The sequence below is a fragment of the Macrobrachium rosenbergii genome, chromosome 16, assembly GCF_040412425.1.
Source record: "Macrobrachium rosenbergii isolate ZJJX-2024 chromosome 16, ASM4041242v1, whole genome shotgun sequence".
Taxonomy (NCBI): domain Eukaryota; kingdom Metazoa; phylum Arthropoda; class Malacostraca; order Decapoda; family Palaemonidae; genus Macrobrachium; species Macrobrachium rosenbergii.
Window position 1 is genome coordinate 39,890,582 of NC_089756.1, and position 24,485 is coordinate 39,915,066.

At 37.3% G+C, this 24,485-nt stretch overlaps 3 protein-coding genes across 6 annotated transcripts in view; 2 read left to right on the forward strand and 1 right to left on the reverse strand.

Annotated features, from left to right (window-relative positions):
- The first annotated feature begins 239 nt into the window (after positions 1-239).
- On the forward strand, positions 240-8,003 carry LOC136847352 (FMN-dependent NADPH-azoreductase-like). The gene is made up of 4 exons (XM_067118943.1): positions 240-455; positions 5,643-5,882; positions 6,382-6,476; positions 6,987-8,003. The coding sequence occupies exons 1-4, from the start codon at positions 338-340 to the stop codon at positions 7,122-7,124; spliced, it is 591 nt and encodes a 196-aa protein (XP_066975044.1). The 5' UTR covers positions 240-337; the 3' UTR covers positions 7,125-8,003.
- LOC136847347 (uncharacterized) lies at positions 7,987-22,608 on the reverse strand. Of its 4 annotated transcripts, none has more exons than XM_067118933.1 (10): positions 22,204-22,608; positions 15,279-15,319; positions 14,406-14,561; positions 13,393-13,826; positions 12,457-12,635; positions 11,969-12,131; positions 10,658-11,571; positions 9,986-10,205; positions 9,107-9,206; positions 7,987-8,357 (listed from the first exon to the last, which is right to left on the reverse strand). In XM_067118933.1, exons 2-10 carry the CDS (start codon positions 15,295-15,297, stop codon positions 8,203-8,205), a joined length of 2,340 nt encoding a protein of 779 aa, XP_066975034.1. In that variant the 5' UTR covers positions 15,298-15,319; positions 22,204-22,608; the 3' UTR covers positions 7,987-8,202. The 4 variants fall into 4 exon arrangements, with proteins under 4 accessions (XP_066975034.1, XP_066975035.1, XP_066975033.1 ...); XM_067118934.1 differs by lacking the exon at positions 22,204-22,608 and adding an exon at positions 21,672-22,084; XM_067118932.1 differs by lacking the exon at positions 22,204-22,608 and adding an exon at positions 21,187-22,077.
- Positions 14,431-24,485, forward strand: part of LOC136847349 (trans-1,2-dihydrobenzene-1,2-diol dehydrogenase-like) — a 35,121-nt gene continuing 25,066 nt past the window's right edge. Inside the window, exon 1 of the mRNA XM_067118938.1 lies at positions 14,431-14,568. The gene's annotated coding sequence lies outside the window, so the exon portion shown is untranslated. The remainder of the gene's footprint in view (positions 14,569-24,485) is intronic.

Here is a 24,485-nt window from a genome sequence, read left to right on the forward strand (position 1 = left end):
CATGGTTATAAGCGAAAATTTTGGCATATAGTTAATTTTTATTAATTTTTCCATAGTTGATTGGTTTGAATTTACTCATTTTATATAATGTAAATATAATATATAAAATATATGATTCTATATTTTATCTTCTCTGAATTTATGAATCACTTCATAAAGGAAATTAACTTACATTACAAATACAGACTTGGCAACTCAACATCCGGCACATTCCCCCTTCCCACAGGTACCAAGCACCTATTTATCACCCGAGTGACACTGCAGTAAGGAACATACCTTACCTGTTTAAGGACATACCCACAAGGACCTCCGTTGTTATATTATTAGCTCGTTCAAAATGGCCCTTAGAATGTTGGTTTTCCTCGGTTCCTCTCGGGAAGGAAGAATGGGAGAGAACGTGGCGAAATGTGTCGTCAGAATGTTAAAAGAAGCCGAACAGGAAGTGGAATTAATTGGTGAGTAGTGATTCTTCCCTTTTTTTAAATTGCTTTGGTTCGAATTCATTATTTTTTAAATTTTTAGGTGGGCTGGAGGCGTCCGTTTTTTTGGGACATTATTATTTTTAACTTATTCTTTTTTTAGCCTGATTGGTTTGGTTCGCCACACACACACACACACACACACACACACACACACACACACACACATATATATATATATATATATATATATATATATATATATATATATATATATATATATATATATATATATATATATATATATATATATATATATATATATATATATATATATATATATATATTTATATATATATATATATATATATATATTTATATATATATATATATATATATATATATATATATATATATATATGGTGCGTTGAAAGCGTTCGGGGATCAAGTAAAGATAAGCATTCGCCAGAAACCAATGAGTGCTTATCTTTATTTGCTCAAATTAGGGTGGGCTTATCTTTACTTGTTAAACAATTGCTTGTTTGTGGAAAATATATCTCATTTATAATCCCCAAACTTGGACCATTCTCTATATGAACGAATTATTAAAACATTGTTGGTTGAATATCCGCTTCCCGCTGTTAACTGGGGAAGCAGCAGAATCTTCAGAGAAGAGAACTAAGCGCTCCTCAGTTCAAGATAAATACGTCTGGAAGTGCCTAGTTAAAGAATGTAGTAAATATAATCACTACGAACCAGCTCGTCAAGATTCGTTTTTTTATCGCTCAGAACTTTACTTGCAAAAATGGATATAGGGTATTGTTTACTGGTGTCAGGAATTGAATGTATTGCAGGCCACACAGTTACTGGCGGTTTTGAAAGTGACAGTTACTGATATGTTCAGTTTCTTTCGTGAAATTTGTGAGAAACATAAAAAAAAACTATCAAGCTTGGAGGGCCAGGGATAACAGTGCAAGTCTTTGAGTCGTCCTGTAGCCATAAGCAAAACACCATAGGGTACGTGCTTCTCGGAATCCTTTGTGGGTATTTGGGATTGTTGATCCATCTTCGTCACCAGCTTGTGGTTATATGGAGAGAGACGACTCGCGCAATGCTGAAACACCATTACCGATAATCAGAAAAGTAGTGATGCCAGGAACAACTATCCACAGTGATAAGTGAAAAGCATGTTGCGACATCCAAAGGGACCTAGGATTTGCTCACCGTACTGTTAACCACCGCTGAAATTTTGTTGACAGAACCACTGGTGTTCGTACACAAACAGCCGAGAGTTACTGGTATAAACGCAAATTATGACTCAAACGGATGATCTGGTGTAGAAGGGAATTTTTAAACTTGCATGAATTTCTGTGGAAAGAAAGAAACCAAAACGACACATTTCAGATTCTGTGGAACGATTGCAAGTCAGTATTTTTTTATTATTATTAAATTCTTTGTCTGTTGTTTATGTATTCAATAAATATCCATGTCAAATATGTTTAATTATGAATTTCAAGTATAATTTGTTCCTCAAGTATTCTTTTTGAAGAAGTTTGTCATAATTATGACACTGTATCATTTTAAATTTGTATATTTTTGAGTCAGTAATAAAATTTTAACAATATAATGCGTTTAAGATTGAAAACAATACTTATTTTCATACGGGAGTACTATGTTTACAAGGTCATGTTAGGGAGTGCTTTTCTATACTAGTCACTTATGGAAGTGCATATCGGTTTCTGGGACGTTATTATTATTATTATTATTATTATTATTATTATTATTATTATTATTATTATTATTATAAATGACTTTGTGTTCTTTGAGTTAACCCTTGAGTTAATTTTAGTTTAGTTGTAAGGATGTGTACAGTCACCTCTGTTGTTCGTGTAGAGTAAGCAGGCTTTAGTCATTGCACGAGTTAACATTAGTTTCGTTTTGAGGGCATAAAGCTATCTCAATGTTTGTTTAGACTTTAGAGTAATCAGGCTTTATGCGAGTACGGTTTCTCGTACCTAGGGCAGTCTATACAATAAAGTCCATGTTGTAATTATATTCGAAACCGTTGACATTGTTTGAGTTATTGGTTGGGTTTGATTTTAGTTTAGTTTTAAGAGTGTAAAGTAATTTTCGGTGCTGTTTGTATAGAGTAAGCAGGCTTTATGCCAGAACCGTTACTAGTACCTAGGGCAGTCTATATCAAAGTCCTCCCACTGTTATATTGTAATTATGCTGAAAACAGTCGACATAGTTTGAGTTAACGCCTGAGTTCATTTTAAGTTTAGTCGTGAGGGTTTACATTCATCCCAGTGTTGTTTGCGTGAAGTAAGCAGGCTTTATGCCAGTACGATTTCTCGTACCTAGGACAGTCTATACAATAAGGTCCCCCCACTGCTACATACCAATTAGGCCTCTAATGCCGGTAATGCGAAGGACCCTTGTGATATTCAGCAACATATGTCCTTCTTGTTTATCATTTTACATATCCAGGTAGGCCTAGCTCTTCCAGGAAGTCACGAATTAAAAGCATTTTACACCAAGGGTCTTCAAACCAAGCTTAGGCATTTGAAAGTAAGTCATAAAAGGCTGTTACCCGAAGGATGCACTTGAATGCTTCTCGGCACCCGACCTTGAATCGTTTCCAACTGGTTTGCCGTCAAGGGCAGATGATTTACCTTGGTCTACCTGATGGTCTACCCTACCGCCAGAATATTTTAGTCTACTCTCTTACACAACTTAGGACAAACATGTATGGATAGGTTTATGCGGCATGAATCACGATTATATAATGTGTCTTAGAAGGTACGTAGGTCTATATTTGTTCCAATATTTTTTTTTTATATATTCGCCTTTTTTTTTAAGTAAATGCTTCTGTGACGGGAGAACCCAATGACTATTTCAGCACATGCCTAAAGAAAGCAAGGATAGGGAAAGGAAGCACAGAAAGTCGGAGAAAGCAAGGACAAAGAAAGGAAAAACAGAAAGCCGGAAAAAGCAGTGGCAAAGGAATGAAGGGCAGAAAAAAAGAAAGCAGGGAGAGGGACTTAGGCTAAGTCCGGAACTCAAAGAATGCGAAAATGTAACTCAATCTCCCACCTGATTATTCTCCCTAACCACTTAGTAATATACGTCATTCCTGGCGAAAGAATAATTCATGGAATTATTATAAATATTCAACTGTTGGAAAAATCGCAGTGTATAATTTTGCAGATGACAAGATGTTGCAAGAAGCTTAGAGTTGTGCCTGAATCCACCGATTAAGTCTGGATGTCCCAACAGACTTGATTGCCTAAACTAGGACAGGTTTTCCTACTTATGTTGTACTAAAACTTGACATATTATAGCATAACAATTTCTGTAGGAGTGCTTAGTGCCAGGATAAGTCAGGTTTTGATCTTTGCACTTTTTTGTTGCTTTTTAAAAACTTTAGTTGATTATCTTTACCTGACACCGTTTTTTTAAAGCACGAAACTATTTTTACATTGTCTCACAGCAAGCCCTCTAGACTGACAGTATGTTAGACTAGGGAACTTTATTTATTTTACTTTTATAAACAATTTTTACAGAATCAGAAAGACCATGTTTTTCATTAAACCGAAAATCTGACAGACAAGGACTAGGCTACTTAAGGAATTTCAGTCTAGACAATGCTATGTCTGAAGTAAGATACATTGATCTTGCCTGAAAGCTCCAGTTTTCTTTGTTACAAAGTAATTCCGAGTAATTCTAAGTGAAGATACACAGATAAATATTACGTAGGATCTTATGTCATGCATGCAAATAACCATTTTATAATTCACATTCCGTCATCATGACTGTAAGACTTATCGTCATTTCCTCGATGAATCGGCATCCTGGCAAAAGAATTTTGCTCCTCTGAGAGATGGGCGTGAAGGTCGACCATTTTTACCATATTTTCTTTTTTTTTTTTTAAGCGTTACCCTCCAGATGGTCCATGTTTTAAGAGCTCTCCTTGTGAGACTAGACCTACTGTAGTCTTGGCTGGCGTCCTTTCTTTTTCTTCTTCTTCCTGAAGTGATTTGTTTATGAAATGGCTGTCTGAGGGACAAATCAGTGTATTTGTTTGTTTTGTTTTCTCGTTTTTCTAAAAAGCGCGTACGATTATACTTTGTGTTAAGACCCGAGTAAGGATAGAGCGTCTTTTAATGAATGCAAGCGCTCAATATATCCTTGGCATTTCGAAATATCACTCGCAAAAGATCACACACAACGAAAGCAGATTTTTTTTTTTTTTTTTTTGGTGGGGGGCCTGTGGCTAAAGGAACTAGAGAGATTTGGTTGCAATAAGTTATAAAAGATTTGGGGATGAGAATTTAAGGCCGAGTTGAGGAATAATATTGTTCTTTGTCTAGTCGCTGAGACCAGTTTAGTGGACATCCTAATCTCGTTTTGTATCCCAGACCAGAAGAAACAAGGATAGAGAATGACAAAGATTGACAGCAAAGGATATGAACAACAATCAAGGAATGGTACGATCGTATGTAATTCTGTTGCTGAATGACCAATCAGTAAGCAACAGTCGTAAGAAATCTCATACATATTGCAAGCTTCTGTTGACTGCTCCCTGCTCTAACAATTATACTGTAGACCCATGTTATGTCAGGTTTGCATAAGAGCAACTTCGTAAATTTCCAGTTGTGTATTCCTGATGAATATAACCCTGTATGACCATGAATATTAAGCGTTCGAGAGAATACGATTTATATACTCATTCGTATGCAGAAAATGGCTAAAGGTTTATTTATAACCGACTTAGCCTGACGTAAGGGAGAACATCTGGAGTTGAAATGTTAGGACCTTATCAATAAAATCGTGGGACTATAGGCCTAAAGGTTTTCCTTCCTTATCTGCCTGCCTGTCTGTGTATCTTGTCACGGTTACCTTGTCATTGAGGAGGGAGTTGGGGTTTCAGACATATTTATGAAAAGCCTGCCAAAATGTGGACATATGAGTCTAAATTCGATCAAATTTGTACATAACTTGAGCCTCAGACATAACTTTGAAAATATGGGTCTAAATTCGATAGATTTTGTACCTAACTTTAAACTCTCTTAACTTTTGAAGTGTAAAGGAAAATTACTTTATATATGACATGCGTATAGTACTAATGAAGTCCTTTTAGACTAAGGACATCAGGGTTTCACTATACAGTATACAGTGAAACCTTTTATAGTGACTTACAACTACTAAATTTTTTTCCAGATCCGCTGGCGGTCGGGGGCGACGGCCACGTCCACCAACCTATGCACTTCTACAGAGACCAAAACGAGGTCCCCGAGTGGATGGTCGCGACCAACGCCAAAATTGCCGAATCTAATGCTTACGTCATTGTGACTCCGGAATATAACTGCGGACTACCCCCTGCCCTTACCTCCATCTTGGACAACTTCCCGCCTGCTTCCTACAGACACAAGCCTTGCGGGATCGTCTGCTATTCCATGGGTGCGCTTTTTGTATTTTCCAGTCATAGGGGGTACCACTTGTTGTTCTCTTTGCATGGTGCACTGTAGACTGTCCTAAATAACAAATGGAAAGTCTGAAAAGTTGGACATCTTACAGGAGGCAAGAGAAAAGGGGAAAAGTTGAAAATTACAAGGCAGAAAAGGGTGCAACTGTCTACTGTTTACAGTGTTTCAAAAGAAACTGCACGTGGTACCCCTTCACGAGTATAATTATTTTTAGATATTTAATTAAGAGAATGTTATCAACTCCCATGTGCACTAAGGCTTTTTCATTGAAACAATATATTTCAGTTAACTGAAACAGTATATTTTAATCAAGTGGAGAAAAGTAGGTATTTTTCTCAAGGATAACAACTGTAAGGAAAGTAGGTCTGTCTTCCTTAAGAATATAAGTGTAAGGAAAGTAGGTCTGTTTTTCTCAAGAATATAAACTGTTAAAAAGGAGGCCAATTTTTCTTAATAATCCTTATCATCTTCAGGCAGCTTTGGCGGGATAAGAGCAGCCTCCTTTGCAAGGCCCTTCTTGAGTGAGCTGGGAATGGTATCCACTCCTTCCGTCTGCGTCATACCACAGGTAAGTTAGAACTTCCCGTAAGCCGAATGTCCATTATGGAAGGATCAGTAGAAGGGATAAGACCGGTGGGGAGACAGAGGATTAGATGGAAAGATAATGTGTTCAGAGATCTAAGAGAATTGGGAGTGGAGGATCCTGAGAATAACTGGCGAGATGCAACACTCAAAAGGGGAACGTGGAGAGGTCTGGTGCAAGTTGCCGGGGCCACCACGAGTTCCGAGAGCCACCGGTGTGAGAGCGAATGTCCATTGAACTCATTAATGGAGATATATATTTATAGGCCTAATATCCTTATCTCAAAGCAAAAAGAAAGGATTAAGATCTTAATCCTTTCCATTTGCTTTGAGATTTATCATTTATATTGATTCATTTCGTCTTCCTCCGATAGGAAGCTTGGCTTTTTCTCACGTGTATCCTCTTTCTCGCTTCAGTAGGAAGTGTAGCGTTCTTTCATAAGTACCTTCTTTCAAGTGTAGCGTTCTTTCATAAGTACCTTCTTTCATCCTTCAGGTCGTTGGGAAATTCACCGACGAAGGAGAGTGCACCGACGAGAGAATACAGAACAACCTGGAGAAGGTGGTGAAGGAGATTACCTGGTACGGGCAAGCCATCGAGGAGATGAAGAGCAAAGTGGGTGTTCCTTCATAGAAGGGAAGGCATGGTTGTGTAAAACGCGCATGCGCAAATGGTCGTTCGGTACGGTTACGACATAAAACGTTCAGGACGATTTTAATTGTTTGTGATTTGCATTAGAGGGGAGTTACTGACTCGGTACACGTATATTGATATAGGAATTGCATCTAGTGATATATAAATAGCACGCTTTAAAAAAATAAATATCTTTTTTGAATCAATTTTAATGATAATGTTGAAAGATAAACATGAAAGTGCATTTTTTTATCATAATTAAAATATCTTTATTGTTTTGGAACGTTTTAGGTCAGGCAATGTGTTATTAAAGGCTGACATTTGTGTAAGCTTCAGAGTTTGTGCCTTTGAGATACCTCTCTCTCTCTCTCTCTCTCTCTCTCTCTCTCTCTCTCTCTCTCTCTCTCTCTCTCTCTCTCCGTGCGAATAGCCGTTTCATAAGCAGCTTAATAGGGTATTATCCATCCTTCTAAGAACTTACCACACCCGACATCTCTCTCTCTCTCTCTCTCTCTCTCTCTCTCTCTCTCTCTCTCTCTCTCTCTCTCTCTCTCTGAAGAATTAGAGGAATTTATTTCTCGTGACAAAAATTCATTTCTCGCTATATGTGGTTCGGATTCCACACTAAGCTGTAGGCCCCGTTACTAGGTAACCAATTGGTTCTTAGCCACGTTAAATAAGTATAACCCTTCGGGCCAGCCCTGGGAGAGCTGTTAATCAGCTCAGTGGTCTAAAGTAAACTAAGGTATACGTTCTCTCTCTCTCTCTCTCTCTCTCTCTCTCTCTCTCTCTCTCTCTCTCTCTCTCTCTCTGAGAACCTAACCCTTCCACGGTCCTTGAGAAGGTATAATTAAAAGAAAAATAAAGGTACAAAATAAATCTTTATTGCTTAAAAATCCTCTTAAAAACTAGGTCATTACACGTTGAATATTTCATATTGAGCAATCAATGGACTGATAAACGTAATGGGGGTTTCTTCTCCCAACTCTTGGAGAAATAGTAACTTATTATTCCTCCAAGTCCCCACTCAAACCCCAACGGCAACCCCATCTGGTTGGGGGGGGTGGGGGGAGTTGCGTTATCTCAACAGATCTTTGCAAAAGCAGTATTTAAGATAGATGTCATCATTTATGCAATGGCTCTGGTTCCCGTACATGTTGATCCGGGAGATTTCAGACGACACTTCGTAGTTGTCTTTTCGTCGTTTCACAGACGCCTCCATTATGGCGCCACCTGTAAATTGGTATATACACACGTCAGGGAGAATATTCATGTATATTTATAGTTATATATATATGTGTATATTTCTAGCCACAATGGCTTCTTCCCATTTCCCTTGCATATTTTGGGATGTGGTTATCACGAGAGTTTTGAATCCTTGTTTGGAAAAGATGAAGAAGCTGTAACCGTGTGCAGTTGGATTCGAAACCTTTTGCAATAGGATTTGAAACCTTTGGCCGTGGGATTCGAGCCTACACACGTGAGGTAACAGGGAGGATGTTCTAACATATCTTACGAACATATTTAAAGAACTATTCAACTTCATACGTGCATAATGACATTGTCAAACTCGTGTACATTTTTCAGAGCTGAAATAAACCTAATTTAGAGAATTATTTAACTTCACACAATATCTGTCAGATTCCGGTACATTTTCTAGAGCTGAAATAGACCTATATACACTACCTTAGTAAATTTAAAGAACTATTTAACCTCATACATACAAAATAATATCGGTCAAACTTATCACGTTCTTAGAGAAATAGACATATACAAACCATCGTAACAATTTTAAAGAACCGTTTAACTTTATACGCACAAAATTGTGTATATCAAATTCAAGGGCATCGTCTAGAACTGAAATACGGCTATACACATCATCGTGACAAACTCGTTAACCTCACACATACGTAATAACATTGTCAATTCAGTACATTTTGTAGAGCTGAAATAGGAAGCAACTCTGCAGTCATTTTACGTACCTGGCACGGTTGAAAAGGTGACGATATAAGATGTAATGGCTGTCTCCCTCATTTTAGGCTTCGTATTTCTGTTGGCAGTTCCAACTCGTCCTCTCATGATCTTAAGAAAAGAGAAATTAATGAAGGTATCTCTTGAGTTTACCAGCTGGGAGACATAATATCCTATTAGATTTAGAGCAGTTGAACTTTCAACGTGAGGAAGATGCCATAATTAAGATAGATTGTATGTTTGCAATGCTAATATGTTTTCTAGGATTTATAAAGTAATAATTATAGCTCAGTTCAAGGGTATTTTGACTTTTATTGAAGAATATTGTGAATTCTTCTATGGTAAAGTTACAAATGAAGTAAATGAAAGGGCAAGTTCAGTGACCATAGTCCCTTGGAGTTGGTTTCATAAAATTATAGCCCAGTTTAAGAATATTTTGATTTTTACCTATATAGGAAGATACTGTTGTAAGAATCTTTTATATATATATATATATATATATATATATATATATATATATATATATATATATATATATATATATATATATATATATATATATATATACATATATCAATATACTGTTTTTTGTCGTTAGTAAAGTTAAAAATAACGTAATTGTAAATTCAAGATCAGTGACACTAGTCCCACACATGTGGCACCTAAGTTGACAAGCTTCTGAATTGCTTGGAGCCTTAGTAAATTATAACCGGATATATGTATTCACTATAAAAAATTTCTTGTCCTTAGTAAAGTTTACAAACAAGAATGTAATTTTAAGCGCAAATTTAGCAACCCTAGCCCCAAAGAGTTGCTTGGAATGCTTTGAAAAACCCGATCCATCCAAGCAAAGACGCCAAGCTGAACGAACCCACATGAACTTAATATACCTGGTCCAACTGAAGTTGTGAGCAGTTTGGGAATGCCGTCAGCCCTTCGTTGAGTTTTGCTACTGCGTGTTTTGCCGCCCTTTTCAGATAAATGTCCTTAATGTCAGCTTCTTTCGTACTTTCGCATGCGCAGTAGTGGTTAGGGATGCCTGCGTTTCGGCAGGTCCTGCTTCCCGGGATCTCCTGAAACAGGCTGAGACCTTTTTTGTGCCACGGGGTACTGGAAACAGACGGAATGATTTGAATTACTGTTTATCATTTGTCTAGATCTTGTATTTGTATCAGGTAGCTCCCTCCTACAAACGGCTTTTTGAACAGAGAAATGTTTCGTGTCCAGCAAGACATTGTTATAAATTGCTGAAGTGTCCTTTTTTGCACTTTTAAGCTTGTGATTTTAACAGGAAATTTGATGTTTTAGCTTTTTTATGAGCATGCCACCAAAAATCGCAATCATTTTGCTTTAATGTGACACCAGTATGAGTCTAACAGCATAAACAATAACTGGACAAGATAAAATATCACCTTGTAAAGGCCTTTTGGTACTCTGAACTTTCTGTATCTCCTTAAACTTTAGCCAAGACATAATATCAGCTTACATTGTACTGACTTTAGGCAAGATTTGATAATAACTTACATTGTACTGAATTTAGGCAAGACTTGATAATAACTTACATTGTACTGAGATCCTTGTAATTTTGATCTAGAATATCTCTAAGCGTAACGTAAAGGTCGTACGTGGAAGTTAATCTATTAGTATTTGTTCTCATGTTTTTAATGGCTTCTGGGTACTTCTGTAAGAACCAGTCTGGAAAGACAACGTTCGCGTAAGGCAGTCTCTCTTCCAGCATCCCTGCGTACGTAGACCTAAACTCCCCTTGTCTCATCCCGTGGTCGCTGATGAAGAAGAGGATGGTGTGATTCAGGAACCCCTTCTCCTTCATTTTTCTTAGAAAGGTGTAGCACGGCTCGTCAGCCCTCAGGGCAGCCTTCTGGAAGTCGTGAGTCATGGAGGTCGTCCAGTAATAGCTGAAGTAAGGGATGTCTTGCAGTTCCTGGGCGACAGCCAGCGAGTAATTGTGGATTATGGAGATGCTCTTGCGTGCCCCTTGGCACAGATACCCAACAGAGCCCTTGATGTTCCCGCTGTGCCCGGTGAAGTTCTCGGCGGCTATGTAGTACGGCCTGTTGTAGTAGTCCGTAGGCTGCTCCACGAACCCGTGCATGTTGTGGTGGAAGGAACCGACGTGCGGCGTGTCCTCCGCGTAGGCCGTGACGTAACCCTTTTTCGAGAAGTCTCTCCAGATGATTGGGCAGTCGTCGAATTTGGATTTCCTCCTGCCCTTCCTGCATTTGTGCTGGAGTAGTTCGTCCGTCGAGAGGCCCGTCAGGAGGGCTATGATGTTCGGATGCGTGTTGTCGGCTATTTTGGTCAAGCCCTTCAGGCTGATGGAGTTCAAGCGGTTGGTGAGGTAGTCGTACGTCTTGGGCATGTGACGCTCGAGGTTGGCCCTCGAGACGGAGTCTGTACCGAGAATGACGACACTCAGCTTCTCCTCCGGTCTGTCTCCTTTCGTGGTCCTCTCGGCCTACCAAAAACAACCAAGATATACAGTAGAATGATGAGTAATATTTCTCAGTACGTGTCCTTTCAGCCTACCAAAAATAAATAAAGGAGAAGAACAAAGGCGGATAAATAAAGGAATACTAAAGATGCTAAGGACTTGAATGCATGCACCACATCAAATTGATGAGTAGGCTAATGTTTCTCAGTAGGCCTAACTCCAATGTTTCTCAGTAGGACTAAGTCTGCGAATAAAAAAGGAAGAAAAAATACAGGTAAATGAAAGGAATAGTAAAAATGCTAAGGACTTAAATGGACGCACAATATCAAATTGATGAGTAAGCCTAATGTTTCTCAGTAGGCCCACGTCTACGAAAAAAAGAAAAAAACATTCGCCCTGCATAAGATCTGATCACAAATACCTGAAGGTGCTCCCGTTTCTTTTGGGCTCTTCTGGGCTGAATGAAAAAGTGCACGTTCTGATAGACGGGCTTCTCTTGCGTGTCTCGTTTTCGACAGGTGACCAGAATGGCGTCCTCGTCTATGTGAGTTTCTCTGCTGGAGATTGGTATCTCCTCTTTCAACCTGAAGATTGAAAGAAAGTTTTTGCTTGTTTACATTGTGGTAGTGATAAAGTTATTTTTAAATGTTAAACACATACACGCTACACTGCACTGTGTGTAGCCTCCTTCAAAGATAACTAAACATATATTAACTGCATTCATCATAAACCTCAGCATTGCATTTTACATCTCTAATACAGTGTAAATTACACTGTATGGTAGATAAAATGCACCTTACATTGTATCTGTAAATGGTTAAAATGTACCATTTGACACTGAAACTGACAAAAAATTCCAAAAATAACAAACAATTGTAAGACTAAGCATTCTGTATTGGATGAACCCACCTGAATTTCCTGTCGCAGTCCATATTATAATTATTGGGATCCTGCTGCACTCTCAGGATACCTCGATAATGGCAAGAGAGGGAAGTATTAGTTAACCCATAATCTGCTATCCGGTCCTCCCTCAATGTTAGGGTAAGCCCTGAGTCTTCTGTTAGGGGCGGAGTGTTGGAACAAACGAGCTGTATGGGAAAGAATATTATTGGATTCGTTTCTTAAGTTATGTGATGTATTTGCTTTCGAACTGGATGATTTGTTACCAGTTCCTGAAAAGATTGTTCATGTGATGATAACTGTTGTTATATACTAATATTCCCTATGTATTGATTATCGCATTATCTGTACACAAACAGGGGGTGTGAGAGATATATTTAGGAGTAAATGAAACATATCATGAGAGATGAGGCGAGTCACAGAACAGGTGAAGCAAGGAAGATATCAGGTTTTTGCAAAAAGATTATAAAAGGCTTTGGAGTGCCTTTAGAAGCCAAGATTGGATTGTTGAGCCAGCTCTCCTTTATGGAAGCGAGGTGTGAAGATGCTGAATGCTAATAAAAGGAAGATATTGGAGCTGTTGGGATGAAAGGCTTAGAAATAAGGAGATACTTAGAAATGGTAAAAAGGTAAAAGGTAATTAGAACCTTTTGAGTGGTTTGGTCATGTATAAGGAATGAATGACAAAAGCTTAGTGGGCAAAAAATTGTGTAATTCAAAACGGTTCGAAATAGTGATTAGTAGCCTACTGTGCCGGTTTATAAGGGGGCTAATTGCTCTTAAAATATGAGTATGACACAAACAAATATATATGTATATATATATATATATATATATATATATATATATATATATATATATATATATATATATATATATATATATATATATATATATATATTATATATTATATAACATATTTTAAATTCCCAACTTTGAAATTACCTCCGGAACTTCCTTGAAAGTATATTTGACGATGTCTGGGTGTAACAAGGGAAAGTCCAATATATTACATCCTTCAGTTTGAATCAGGTAATGGGACGGTTCCCTGTTGGTAGAGTTACTGGTGAACGACCTTGTTCTGTTGTCACCCGTCTTCATGGAGGCGCTGGCGAGGTTCCTCGTCAGGATTGTGGTTTCCTTGTCATATTTTGAGGGTATGGCTTTGTCTGTTAGGTTACAGTGTTTGGTGTTACAGTCACTGGAAGTTCGGCCTAAGGCTACATTACTCTCGTTGGCGTTACTGCGTGATGTGGGACTACTGCTGGTGTTTTCGGAAGCGTTGGTGGTCATATTGTTGGTTCTGTCGACTAATTCTATGTTTGAGAATAAACTGCTAGCATTCTTGATGATCAAGACAGCTGAGCCGATTTCACCATCTGAAAATAGACCAAGGTGTTACAAGGACGGTTGAAAAAATGTAAGGAATTCAAATAATTCACACTAAGCTTCATCTGTTAAAGAATAGTCATTTTGTTAAATAGACCGAGTTCGTTACGAGAGCTAGCAAGGACGGTTGAACAAGTGGAAGGAATTAAAATAATTCTTGTGAGTTTCACCTGTTAAAGAATGGTCATTTTGTTAAATAGACCGAGTTTTTTTTACAAGCAAGGACGGTTGAAGGAATGTAAGAGATTCAGATAATTCACATGAGTTTCACCTGATAAAGAATGTTTGTTTATTCTCTGATTCGTTGACCGAATGAAAAGTAAAATCATTATGGAATAAAATTTTGTATTTCCAGTAAGAAAAGCATTCCTTTAATGGCAGATACGTTTAACATTATGAAAAAGTGCAGATGCATAATAAAAATGTTACGTGATCAGAATGAAGTGAAATCAGTCAGAGCAATGATAATAATTCTGATAAAAACAGCAACAATAATCATAAACTAAAGACGTAGGAATGTCATACCGTAGAAGAGAATGGAAAAAAAGAACCCTTCAGAATAGTTTTACCTAAGCTTCCAGCAATATGCTTCGCCTTATCTACGCTAAAAGTCAAAGAAGGATTTGCTGAGCGTTGGGCAGATTCTTTCAACGTTGAAATGTAGACCACTGTGACTAAAACGCCGAAAAAAGTCGAGCCACAGAGAACGACGAATGAGCCACGCCCTGAAAGGTAAGCAAAACAACCAGTCAATTATATAAATGAACATTTTGGTAGTTATTTCAAATGAAGGAAGTAGAATTTGAAATATAGCTTTTACCCGGGCTGTCCTGTTCCAGAGCTGGGTGCTAGACTAGGCGCATTAAAAAGGAGAAATTAGTCAGATCGATTTATAGCTTCAAAGGCAAATTCCTAGTACTACTACTTGTAATCCTAGGCTTATCACTAGTTTGAGGAAACTGAATAAGCTTTACAGACTATGATAATCATGAAAGAACTGAGTTCAGAGGTTGCTGTCATTATTTAGTGCGTAGGTTTGATAGGGTGAGCAGCAGCATGTTACGTCACTGCATTTTTCATTTGTTCTAGTTTGGAACAAATACGTACTCTGTCAGTTAAACACACACACGCACATACACACACAAATATATATATATATATACACATATATATGAAGATAAAATCCACGAAGGAAACGGAAACAGTGTTTCCGTTTCCTTCGTGAATTTTATCTTTATTTATATATTCATCACGTTCCATATTTTCGTGATTCAGTTACACACACACACACACACACACACACACACATATATATATATATATATATATATATATATATATATATATTTATATTTTATATATATATCTTATTTTTGTTTTTGTATCGAATTTAACAGCGCCAGACAACGCAAAGAAAAAAATGAGGAAAGTAGTTTCCTAACCTTTTATCCTTCGTAACATCCTCGGGCATGGCACCGACAGCCTGTAAAATAAGAAAGGAAGAAATCGTGAAGGGCACAAACTATCAAATGAAGGTCTACTGATATATGTTATTAAATAATCGAATTTTAAATAAACGTATGATATGTATCACCTAATTACGTTAAAATATACGCCCGTGAGACTGACGGCTTATTGTCCTAGCATCCCTCTTGCTCTGAGTGGATGACAGGCCTATTAAAGTGCTAAAACTGACATATTTAAAGCGTTTTCAGTGTGACTAAAACCGTGCATGAAACTACCCTTATAGTTGGGACTGCCTGAATTAACTTAATTAAAAAGTTCAGGACAAAAATAGTAAGAAAGATTTAGGAAGGGAAAGGTAAGTTTTATATATATTATAAGCTGACCAACCCGGCGCTGCCCGAGAAAACTCAATGACAGTCAATCATTTACCTTAGAAAGGAAGTAACACGTGTTGTGGGTGCGGTTTTGATTAACATGTTTGGAGAAACAAATCCACAGTTATGTATATGTACATATATTTAAAGATAAATCTGTAGAGAGAGCTTTTGGGAATCAGTTTGATTGAAAAGGGGATCAAGCAGATTCCCAAAATCTCTCTGTACAGATTTAGCTGTACAAATTTCTTTAAATATATACAGATTTATCTTTAGATATATGTACATATACATAACTGTGGATTTGCTTCTCCATTTCAGGACTCTTGCTAATTTTTTTAACATGTTTATTTAAAGCAATGAATTCTAGACAGAATTATTAGTCACAGGAAAGAAAGGCATTTTTAATGATAGGCTAGTAAACATACTTTTCACAAAAAAAAAAAAAATAGAATTCAAAGGAGACACAGGAAAATTTTTCTAACTCGCACTACTGAGCGAGTCACACGTCTGCCCGCTAGTTTGTATGTTCGATACAAAAGTGTATACGAACTAACGTTCCCGACACTGTTTCACACCAGTTCAAAAAGCCCTTTGTTGGCCGAGTCGGTTGAGCTTCAGACTGTCACTCAATGGGCCGGAGTTCAATTCCCGCGGCTGGCTGATGAAGAGTTAGAGGAATTTATTTCTGGTGATAGAAATTCATTTCTCACTATAATGTGGTTTGGATTCCACAATAAGCTGTAGGTCCCGTTGCTAAGTAACCAATTGGTTCTTAGCCACGTAAAATAAGTCTAATCCTTCGGGCCAGCCCTAGGAGAGCTGTTAATCAGCTCAGTGGTCTGGTAAAACTAAGGTATACTTACTTACACCAGTTCAAAATGTAATCCCATCGCCTGGTCTTTCCCAGGACCCTCAGTAAATAAGGAACCCCAGAGGGCGTGGGTATGGGTTTGAAACCCACGCGAAAACCTTCTTTGGGTCAAGTGAGGACTACGTGCAAAATATTGTCTAGATCGGTCGACTGGTTTTGATTTCTATCGATTACAAGTTTACATATAAGTTTACAAGTTTAGTTACATTCACGTTTATATGTATTTGTAATATGTGTAATATATATGTGTGTATGTATATATGTTTGATTTTAAATCACGAAAAGGTAAAAACGTGATGATTATACGAACGAAGTTACAGCCACGAGGGAAAGAGTGAAACAATGAGATGCTAAGCGCTTTCGTCTTATTACCAAGACATGGTCACAGCAACTTAGCATCTCATTGTTTCACTCCTTCCTTCTTGGCTATACTTTGTTCATATATATATCTATCTATATAATAATATATATATATGTATATATGTATATTTATGTGCAGTTTATAAATTAATAGCTAGTACTGTTATACTTTGATACCAGTCCAGTATTAAGATAGTTAAAAAATTTTTATTGATTTTCAAACTACGGTTGGATTTTTTATTTATTGACTTATAACACGTTTTCAGGTACAATTTCTTTACTTTGCAAGATATTTTACATTTATATGAGGGGATAGATAGTAGGCATAGTTAATTAAATGGTTACACGGGACGAATTGGCTTAAATAGTTTGTTCTTAAAGTCAGTTTCAATAGTTAAATACTTAAATAGTCAATTCAAATACTTACATAGCTTGTAGCCTCACCCTAAAGTAAAACGAGCGTACCCAAGGTCTTAGCCTAGTTCATGTGCGCCCAATGGAAAGGATTACCTAACCGCTAATTTCGAAGATCAGATTTTCACCACCACGGTAAATTTTTTTTTTTTCATATGCTCTTATCTCTGTTCAACTGGCAATCATATCTTTCGAGTGCTGAAGTGACCTGACGGACACCAGTTATCGACAAGTGTCTGTCTCTACTTTGAGGCGTATTTCAAAGCACTTTTAGAGCTGCTTTGTTTCGAATCAAAGTAGTTCTTCGTTTAAAGATCAAATTTGTGAGGTTCTTGTTTATAGGAGTATATAGAATTTGACTGATCGTTGTCGGACTATTGAAGGAAAACCAAACCTGTTTTTTTTTATCAGTAAATTGTTCTCGTTTATTGTTCTCGAAGGGCCAGAAGGATGGTAAGATTAACATGTAACAATTAAAGATAGAGGTTATCGTTCAGAAGTGGGAGTGTGATAGTAACGAGGGATGAAGTTATTGTTATGTTGTAGGAGTGTCGTACTAGGAATGAAGGTACTATATAGGAATGAAGTTATTGTTCTGATGTGAGAGTGTGGTACTCTGGAATAAAGTTCTCGTTGTGATATTGACTGCGTTACTAGGGAATGAAGTTATCGTTCTGATGTTGAGCGTGGTACTAGGGGTGAAGTTATCGTTCCGATGTTGAGCAGGGTACTAGGGATGAAGTGGTCGTTCTGATGTTGAACGTGGTCCTAGGGAATGAAGTTATCGTTCTGATGTAGGATTGTTGTACTGGAGAATGAAGTTATAGTGTGGATGTGGAGTATTGTGCTAGGGATGAATTACATTCTGATGTCGGATGTGGTACTAGGGAATATAAAGGTTTATAATATATATATATATATATATATATATATATATATATATATATATATATATATATATATATATATATATATATATAATATATATATAATTTATTTATTTATATTATGTATATATATATATAACCCTGTAAGATATACATAGAGAACTTGCAGGAATAACTTAGAGGTTGTTTACTACAGTTAATAAAAAAACAAGTTTGAACCAACCAACTCTTGGTAGTGTAGGGAGATGGTGAGCTAAATTAATGAACCCAGAATTATATATTCATTTTTTCTTATTGTAATTCTCGTCTTAAATTACGATGTACCCAAGCTGACGATACGGTTAGAAGTTGCTCGAAGTATTCTGAAAAGTTATATTAAATGTAATTCAGCAAATGGACCTCACAGACTAAGAAGTATTCTAAACAATTATGTTCAATGTAATTCGAGGATTTAGAAATTTACGGCACAGAGTACGCATCTTTCAGGAGGAATATATAAAGCTCCTAAAATATAATCTGAAGTCACCAAATGACAGTAAAATGTCATTGTAATCCTTCAGCTGGTCACATTGGCTCTGTACTTTCATGACATTGAAACAGTATTACGTAACGGTATTACGTCACTAAATGACATTATCAAGATGCTCGTAAGCGTTCGCATTAAAGTTAGTTAGTAACTGTACTGTCTACGGACTATTTGGAAGACCGACTTGCATAATAAACCGTTACAGCATTTTACAACAACTATTCCTAATTAGTTTTTGGCTGACGAAAGAGATTAGGCCTATCCATAAATAAAACGAAAAATATTATTGGAAATAAGGAAAAATAATAGAGATTACTTGCATATAGTCCTATCTATATTTTTACTGCTCAAGCTTAGGTTATTACCCGGGCAAACATGTAGGCCTATAATTTCGATAAAAAATATTGATTGTTGGAAATGAAAGAAAAAAAGTTTACCTGAATATAGGCCTATGTGTATTTTCCTACATAGGCAACTGTGTAGGCCTGTAATTCCGATCAGCGCAAATGAATTGCAATGTCTAACCTATAGGCTTACCAGTTTCCTTGTCCGATGTTTACGGGTGAAAAAAATTAAACCACTACACTTAATAGTTCAACAACTAGACCTAATTAATTTCTGGCTGACGAGAGAGATTATCCATAAATAAGAAAAATATTGTTGAAAATGTATTCTCCGTTAAAAAAAATGGAAATAAAGGAAAAATTAGCAGAGTTTACCTGCACATAGGCCTATCTGTTTTTCCTGTAAAAGTATATTGTTGGAAATAAAGGAAAAATTAGTATGGTTTACCTATATATATCTGTTATTCCTGTTTAAGCGTAGGCTATTATCCAGCGCAAGTGAATTGCAATTTTTTCCTTATAGGTCTATTATTTTCCTCTTCCGATATTTACGATAAAGCAAATGAAAGTCTTGAGAGAAAAAAACAAGCAACATTACAGAACAAAACGCGGAATTACATAAAAAACTGCGAAGCAGTAAATGGCGTGAATGGTAATACATTATGACAATTCGTGATGTTGCTTCTTCAAGCAGAACATATGTTATACCTCGTATTTGGAATTGCTAAATGTTTTGCTAGAAAAGAATGCATTACGAGAGAGAGAGAGAGAGAGAGAGAGAGAGAGAGAGAGAGAGAGAGAGAGAGAGAGATCAAGGAACTTAAGTGATTTGTACTCAGTCATATGTATTCCTTTATTCCTTCATATAGGTGAGAGAAAGAGAAATATATGTTCCGTCATATATTCCTTTATTCCTCCACATGAGAGAGAGAGAGGGGAGGTTTTACATAATAATAGCGAATATATCCTATTCGTGCGCTCCTAGTATACGTGTGTTTGTGTGTATTGTATGTGGGGGTGTGTGTATTGTATGTGTGGAGGTATGTGTGTATGTGTGGGTGTGTGTGTGTGTGTTTCGACGACGATGCAGTACGGTTTAAACCACTAGTCGTGAGAGGAAATCCCAACAGTAGTTTACGACACAGCTTGTGTGGAAATCCCAGGGAATGTTACTCCGTTCACTTTTGACTCGACTGGGAATCCCACCTCAAGGATCTTATAGCACAAAGATATTAATTATAACACAACGGGATTAAGTATGATAGTCAAGTATCTCTAATCCGATGCTCTCGAGATGATTCATCTGATTTATCCGAAGTACTGAAATGATATCTTCAAGTTTAAGATTAGACCAATAACCACTTTTCTTGGTGCTTCTCCCTCTTTCTTCCTGATAATTATGATTTATAAGTAATTTTCATCGCCGTATTGACCCTCCATTCTCTCCGCATGACCAAACCGTTCCACAATACTCCATCTATGTATTCACCAATGCAAATTATTATATAACATCTGCATCTCCTACCATGACTGGTAAATTGGCTTTTGAATGCGTATAGGCCTGTACGAATTAGCCGCTACTACAGGACTAAAAGACGTAAAGAGAGAGAGAGAGAGAGAGAGTGAGAGTTTGCTCAGTGGCTCTTATATCTCATCCTTGAATTTGTTTGTTTGGTTTAATATATGAAGACTCCTACGCTTGATACTTCATATATCGACAGCAAGGAGGGAAAGTGCTGTAGAGGAATTGTATCTCTCTCTCTCTCTCTCTCTCTCTCTCTCTCTCTCTCTCTCTCTCTCTCTCTCTCTCTCTCTCTCTCTCTCTCTCTCTCTCAAAAGAGGTTGTGGGAGTAAAAGCAACCATTCGTCTAAGTAAAAATTGCAAGAGGGGGAGCGAAAGTACCCATTGGCCTAAGAGTAAAAATTATATCTACACCATAGATGGTCGCTTCGGAGGGAGGGAATTGCGAGGGAAATCTCTCTTTCTCTCTCTCTCTCTCTCTCTCTCTCTCTCTCTCTCTCTCTCTCTCTCTCTCTCTCTCTCTCAAGAGAAGGAGTAAAATGTTAAAGTAGCCATTCGTTTAAGAGTAAAAATTAGACCTACATCATAAATCGTGGCTTCGGTCTAGCGGTCACAAATCGCAGTCGACGATCACATCAGCGCTGTCATTTTTTTCCTTCAAGCACATGAATATCGTATATATATAGCGACACGAATAACTGAAGAGCACTGAATCTCATCTAGTGGTCGTCCGTGATTTTAGCTCTGTTTATGGTTTTTTTCTTTCTTTCTTTCCTTATACGAGGTCAAATGAACCGCAGATGAAGCAAGCACAGATCACCGCACTCGCGAGGATTAACTGACAGATTTCAAGATTAATTATTTCGATTTACCAACGCTTTAGGAACAGTTTCAAGCAATTTCAATGTAGATTCGTCCTTTATTTATAATGTTGCTGCTATCTTTCACTTCATTTTTTTCTTTTCATCTTTGTACGAAGAAAGAGAACCACTGATTAAGCAAGCACGGGTCACTACTCTAGCTAAGATTGATTGACAGGTTTCAAGATGGAACTATTTGGCACAAACCTTTTAGGAACAATTTAGAGCACTTTAACTGTTTATTAATCCATTATCTATTATTCCCTTGCTGTCTTCCACTTGAAAAAAATTTGTCATAAGTGCTTTTGAGGCAGGATTGACAAATTTCTAGATGAATTATTTGGCGTTAGAAACACGTCCGGAGTAGTTTCAAGCACTTTCACGGTACATCGATCCTTTATCTGCTATTTTTCTGCCACCCTTCACTTCAGACTTATTCTAGAAATAATTTAAGTTATTAATGAATGCTAGCGTATGTGCTGTCTGCTCAGACCGCGCCTTGCTCAAGACACAAAGTCACTCGTTGATAACTCAAACGTGTGTGGACGGACTGGAGCTGCTGTGATGAACTCCGTTAATATTTTACTGGAGTGACTAAACTGCATATCAGACTGAAGGACGAGATAACCAAGAGGATTTCATTTTTGTTAGGAGCGGGAGGGGTTGTTGTTTGGGCTGGAGTTGGTGGGGGGGTCGGAATTCAGATATAATCTAATATGTCTGTCGCCAACGCACTTACTAATTTATGGTAGAATTTGGATTTCCCAGCCAGCCATCAGGTCAGATCTTGTACCATTTTGCGGGCGCGTGCAAACGGTTGTGGACGTCATTGCAAATGTCTGAAACGCTACATTTTATGCCTTTTAGCTGGGTCTTACGCCATGGTACTATTGTGCCACGGCTAATGTTAAGTACTCTAAATATTCTAAGACAGGATATAGTGTATCACAACATCCGCTGACGGTGATAATGATTTTCTATATCCATGACTAGTTCGAAAAAAGCACCTCACAGTAGCACTTACGATTACGTTCAGCAGAAAATGGCTGTTTCTCTATTTATAGAAGCTTTAAGGAAGGATAAATAGTTGCTTCTCTCTACTTAGAAAATTCTCCTTCCAGTGACCGTAATCATTACCGAATGCGTAGGGAACTTTAATAATAGTCCTGATAAATGTACCACAGTTACATTCACCCGAATTCTTCGTGTTTACTCTTCAGGCTATTTCATACACAGTTAAAACTTATTACACGAACGGAAGAGAGGAAATAGACATGAGATTATTTAAAAATCAATTTAGCATTGCTTTTTAGAACATTTTATTTTCATATAAGAAGCAATAAATTTTTCTTGCTTACTAGGCCTACAGTAAGTGGTGCACGTTGATAGTTTGTTTATGCCCTTTGAAAAGCCAGTCGTTTTATTTATATACAACAGAGTCAAGCCTTTGCGTCCAAGTCATAACAATGAATATGCATCAAAGTGTCTCTCTCATAATTTAGAATAACTTGGGTATTCCTTATGCAGAGCGAGAGCATTGATAGATCCAAATACCAGTACATGAGACAGGAATCTTTGGTTGCAAGATTCAGTTTAACTCCATACTGACACAGCAGGTTGCTATCAATATATTTTTCTTCTCTCTCTCTCTCTCTCTCTCTCTCTCTCTGACAGTGTGTCTGTCTGTCTGTCAGCCTGCCAATGTGCCTGCATTACTTACCTTGTTATCACAACCCCTCCTACATCATGTACAGATTTGCTTGAAGGGAGACTCATCAGTCTGTTCATCAGTATGGCTGTCGTTTTTACTTTTTCATCGGAACAGCTCCTACATGGCTGAATTTATTCCGATCAAACTTGGTGCAAAAGTAGAATATATTGCATATGAATCTATATGAAGGGGAATTCATGTCTGTCCTAAAGTGTATATCACACTTATTTTGTGAAGACTTCACCAAAGGGTGAGATTATGGCTCCAAATTCCGCAAATTTTTTATTTAAACTTTAATTTCGCACAGAAGTTTTGAACTGCATATTGTACTAATGAAACCTTTCAGATGAAATCAAGATTGGTAACTCTGTGACCATGACTATGACCTTCTTGCCAAACGTAGCTGCTGTTAGGGCATTCGTGTTTCACAAATACGTCTAGTTATTAGATTTCCAGATGTACTTAACTTTATAAGAACCGTAGCTTAATATCAAACTGCTCAGTACATATCTATCCTGTAGGGACTTTGTGTCATCAATTCACCTTAAGTGGTGCACTGTAGGCATTTCTATAGGTTCTTCGCAGCGTTCCTATGGCCCCTAACTGCTACCCCTTTCATTCCTTTTACTGTACCTCCATTCATATTCTCTTCCCATCTTACTTTTCATCCCTTAACAATTGTTTCGACATTGTTTTCAGTGTCAAAGGATCTCACAGGTCCTAGCACTTACCCTTTGGCCAAAATCTTATATTCTTATTTCGTAATAAATCTACGGAAAACGTAATAAGGGGAGAGAATATATACAAAGGGATGAAAAACACTGAGAAAGGATTAATGAGGTTGAATCTTTAAGACATTTAGGCTAGGAACATTGCCAGTACAGGTTCTCCTGAGATAGAATTTACTGCAAGACTAAAAGACATATGAAACAGGGGCAGGGTGAGTAAGATTTGAAAATTAAATAGACTGAAATTCATACAAAAATGTTTATACTTTTACATAAGACTATAACACTACGATCTGTTTTGCTATATGAACATTGAAACCATAACTGTAAGACCTTGTCAGTTTGAAAACTAAGCTTCAGGAAGATTATTTGGGATCGCATGACAAGATAGAGTGAGGAAGATTATTAGGGATCAGGGGATAGGAGAGAAATATTACCATGAAGGTTATTACAGAAGTTCCATATGTAGACGAGATAACTATAAAAGGGAAATAGATGGCTTGGACACTTCCTTTGCACAAAGCTTTCGTTAATTGTACCATAACAGGATTGGCTAGGCACCAAAGTAGTTGGAAGACCTAG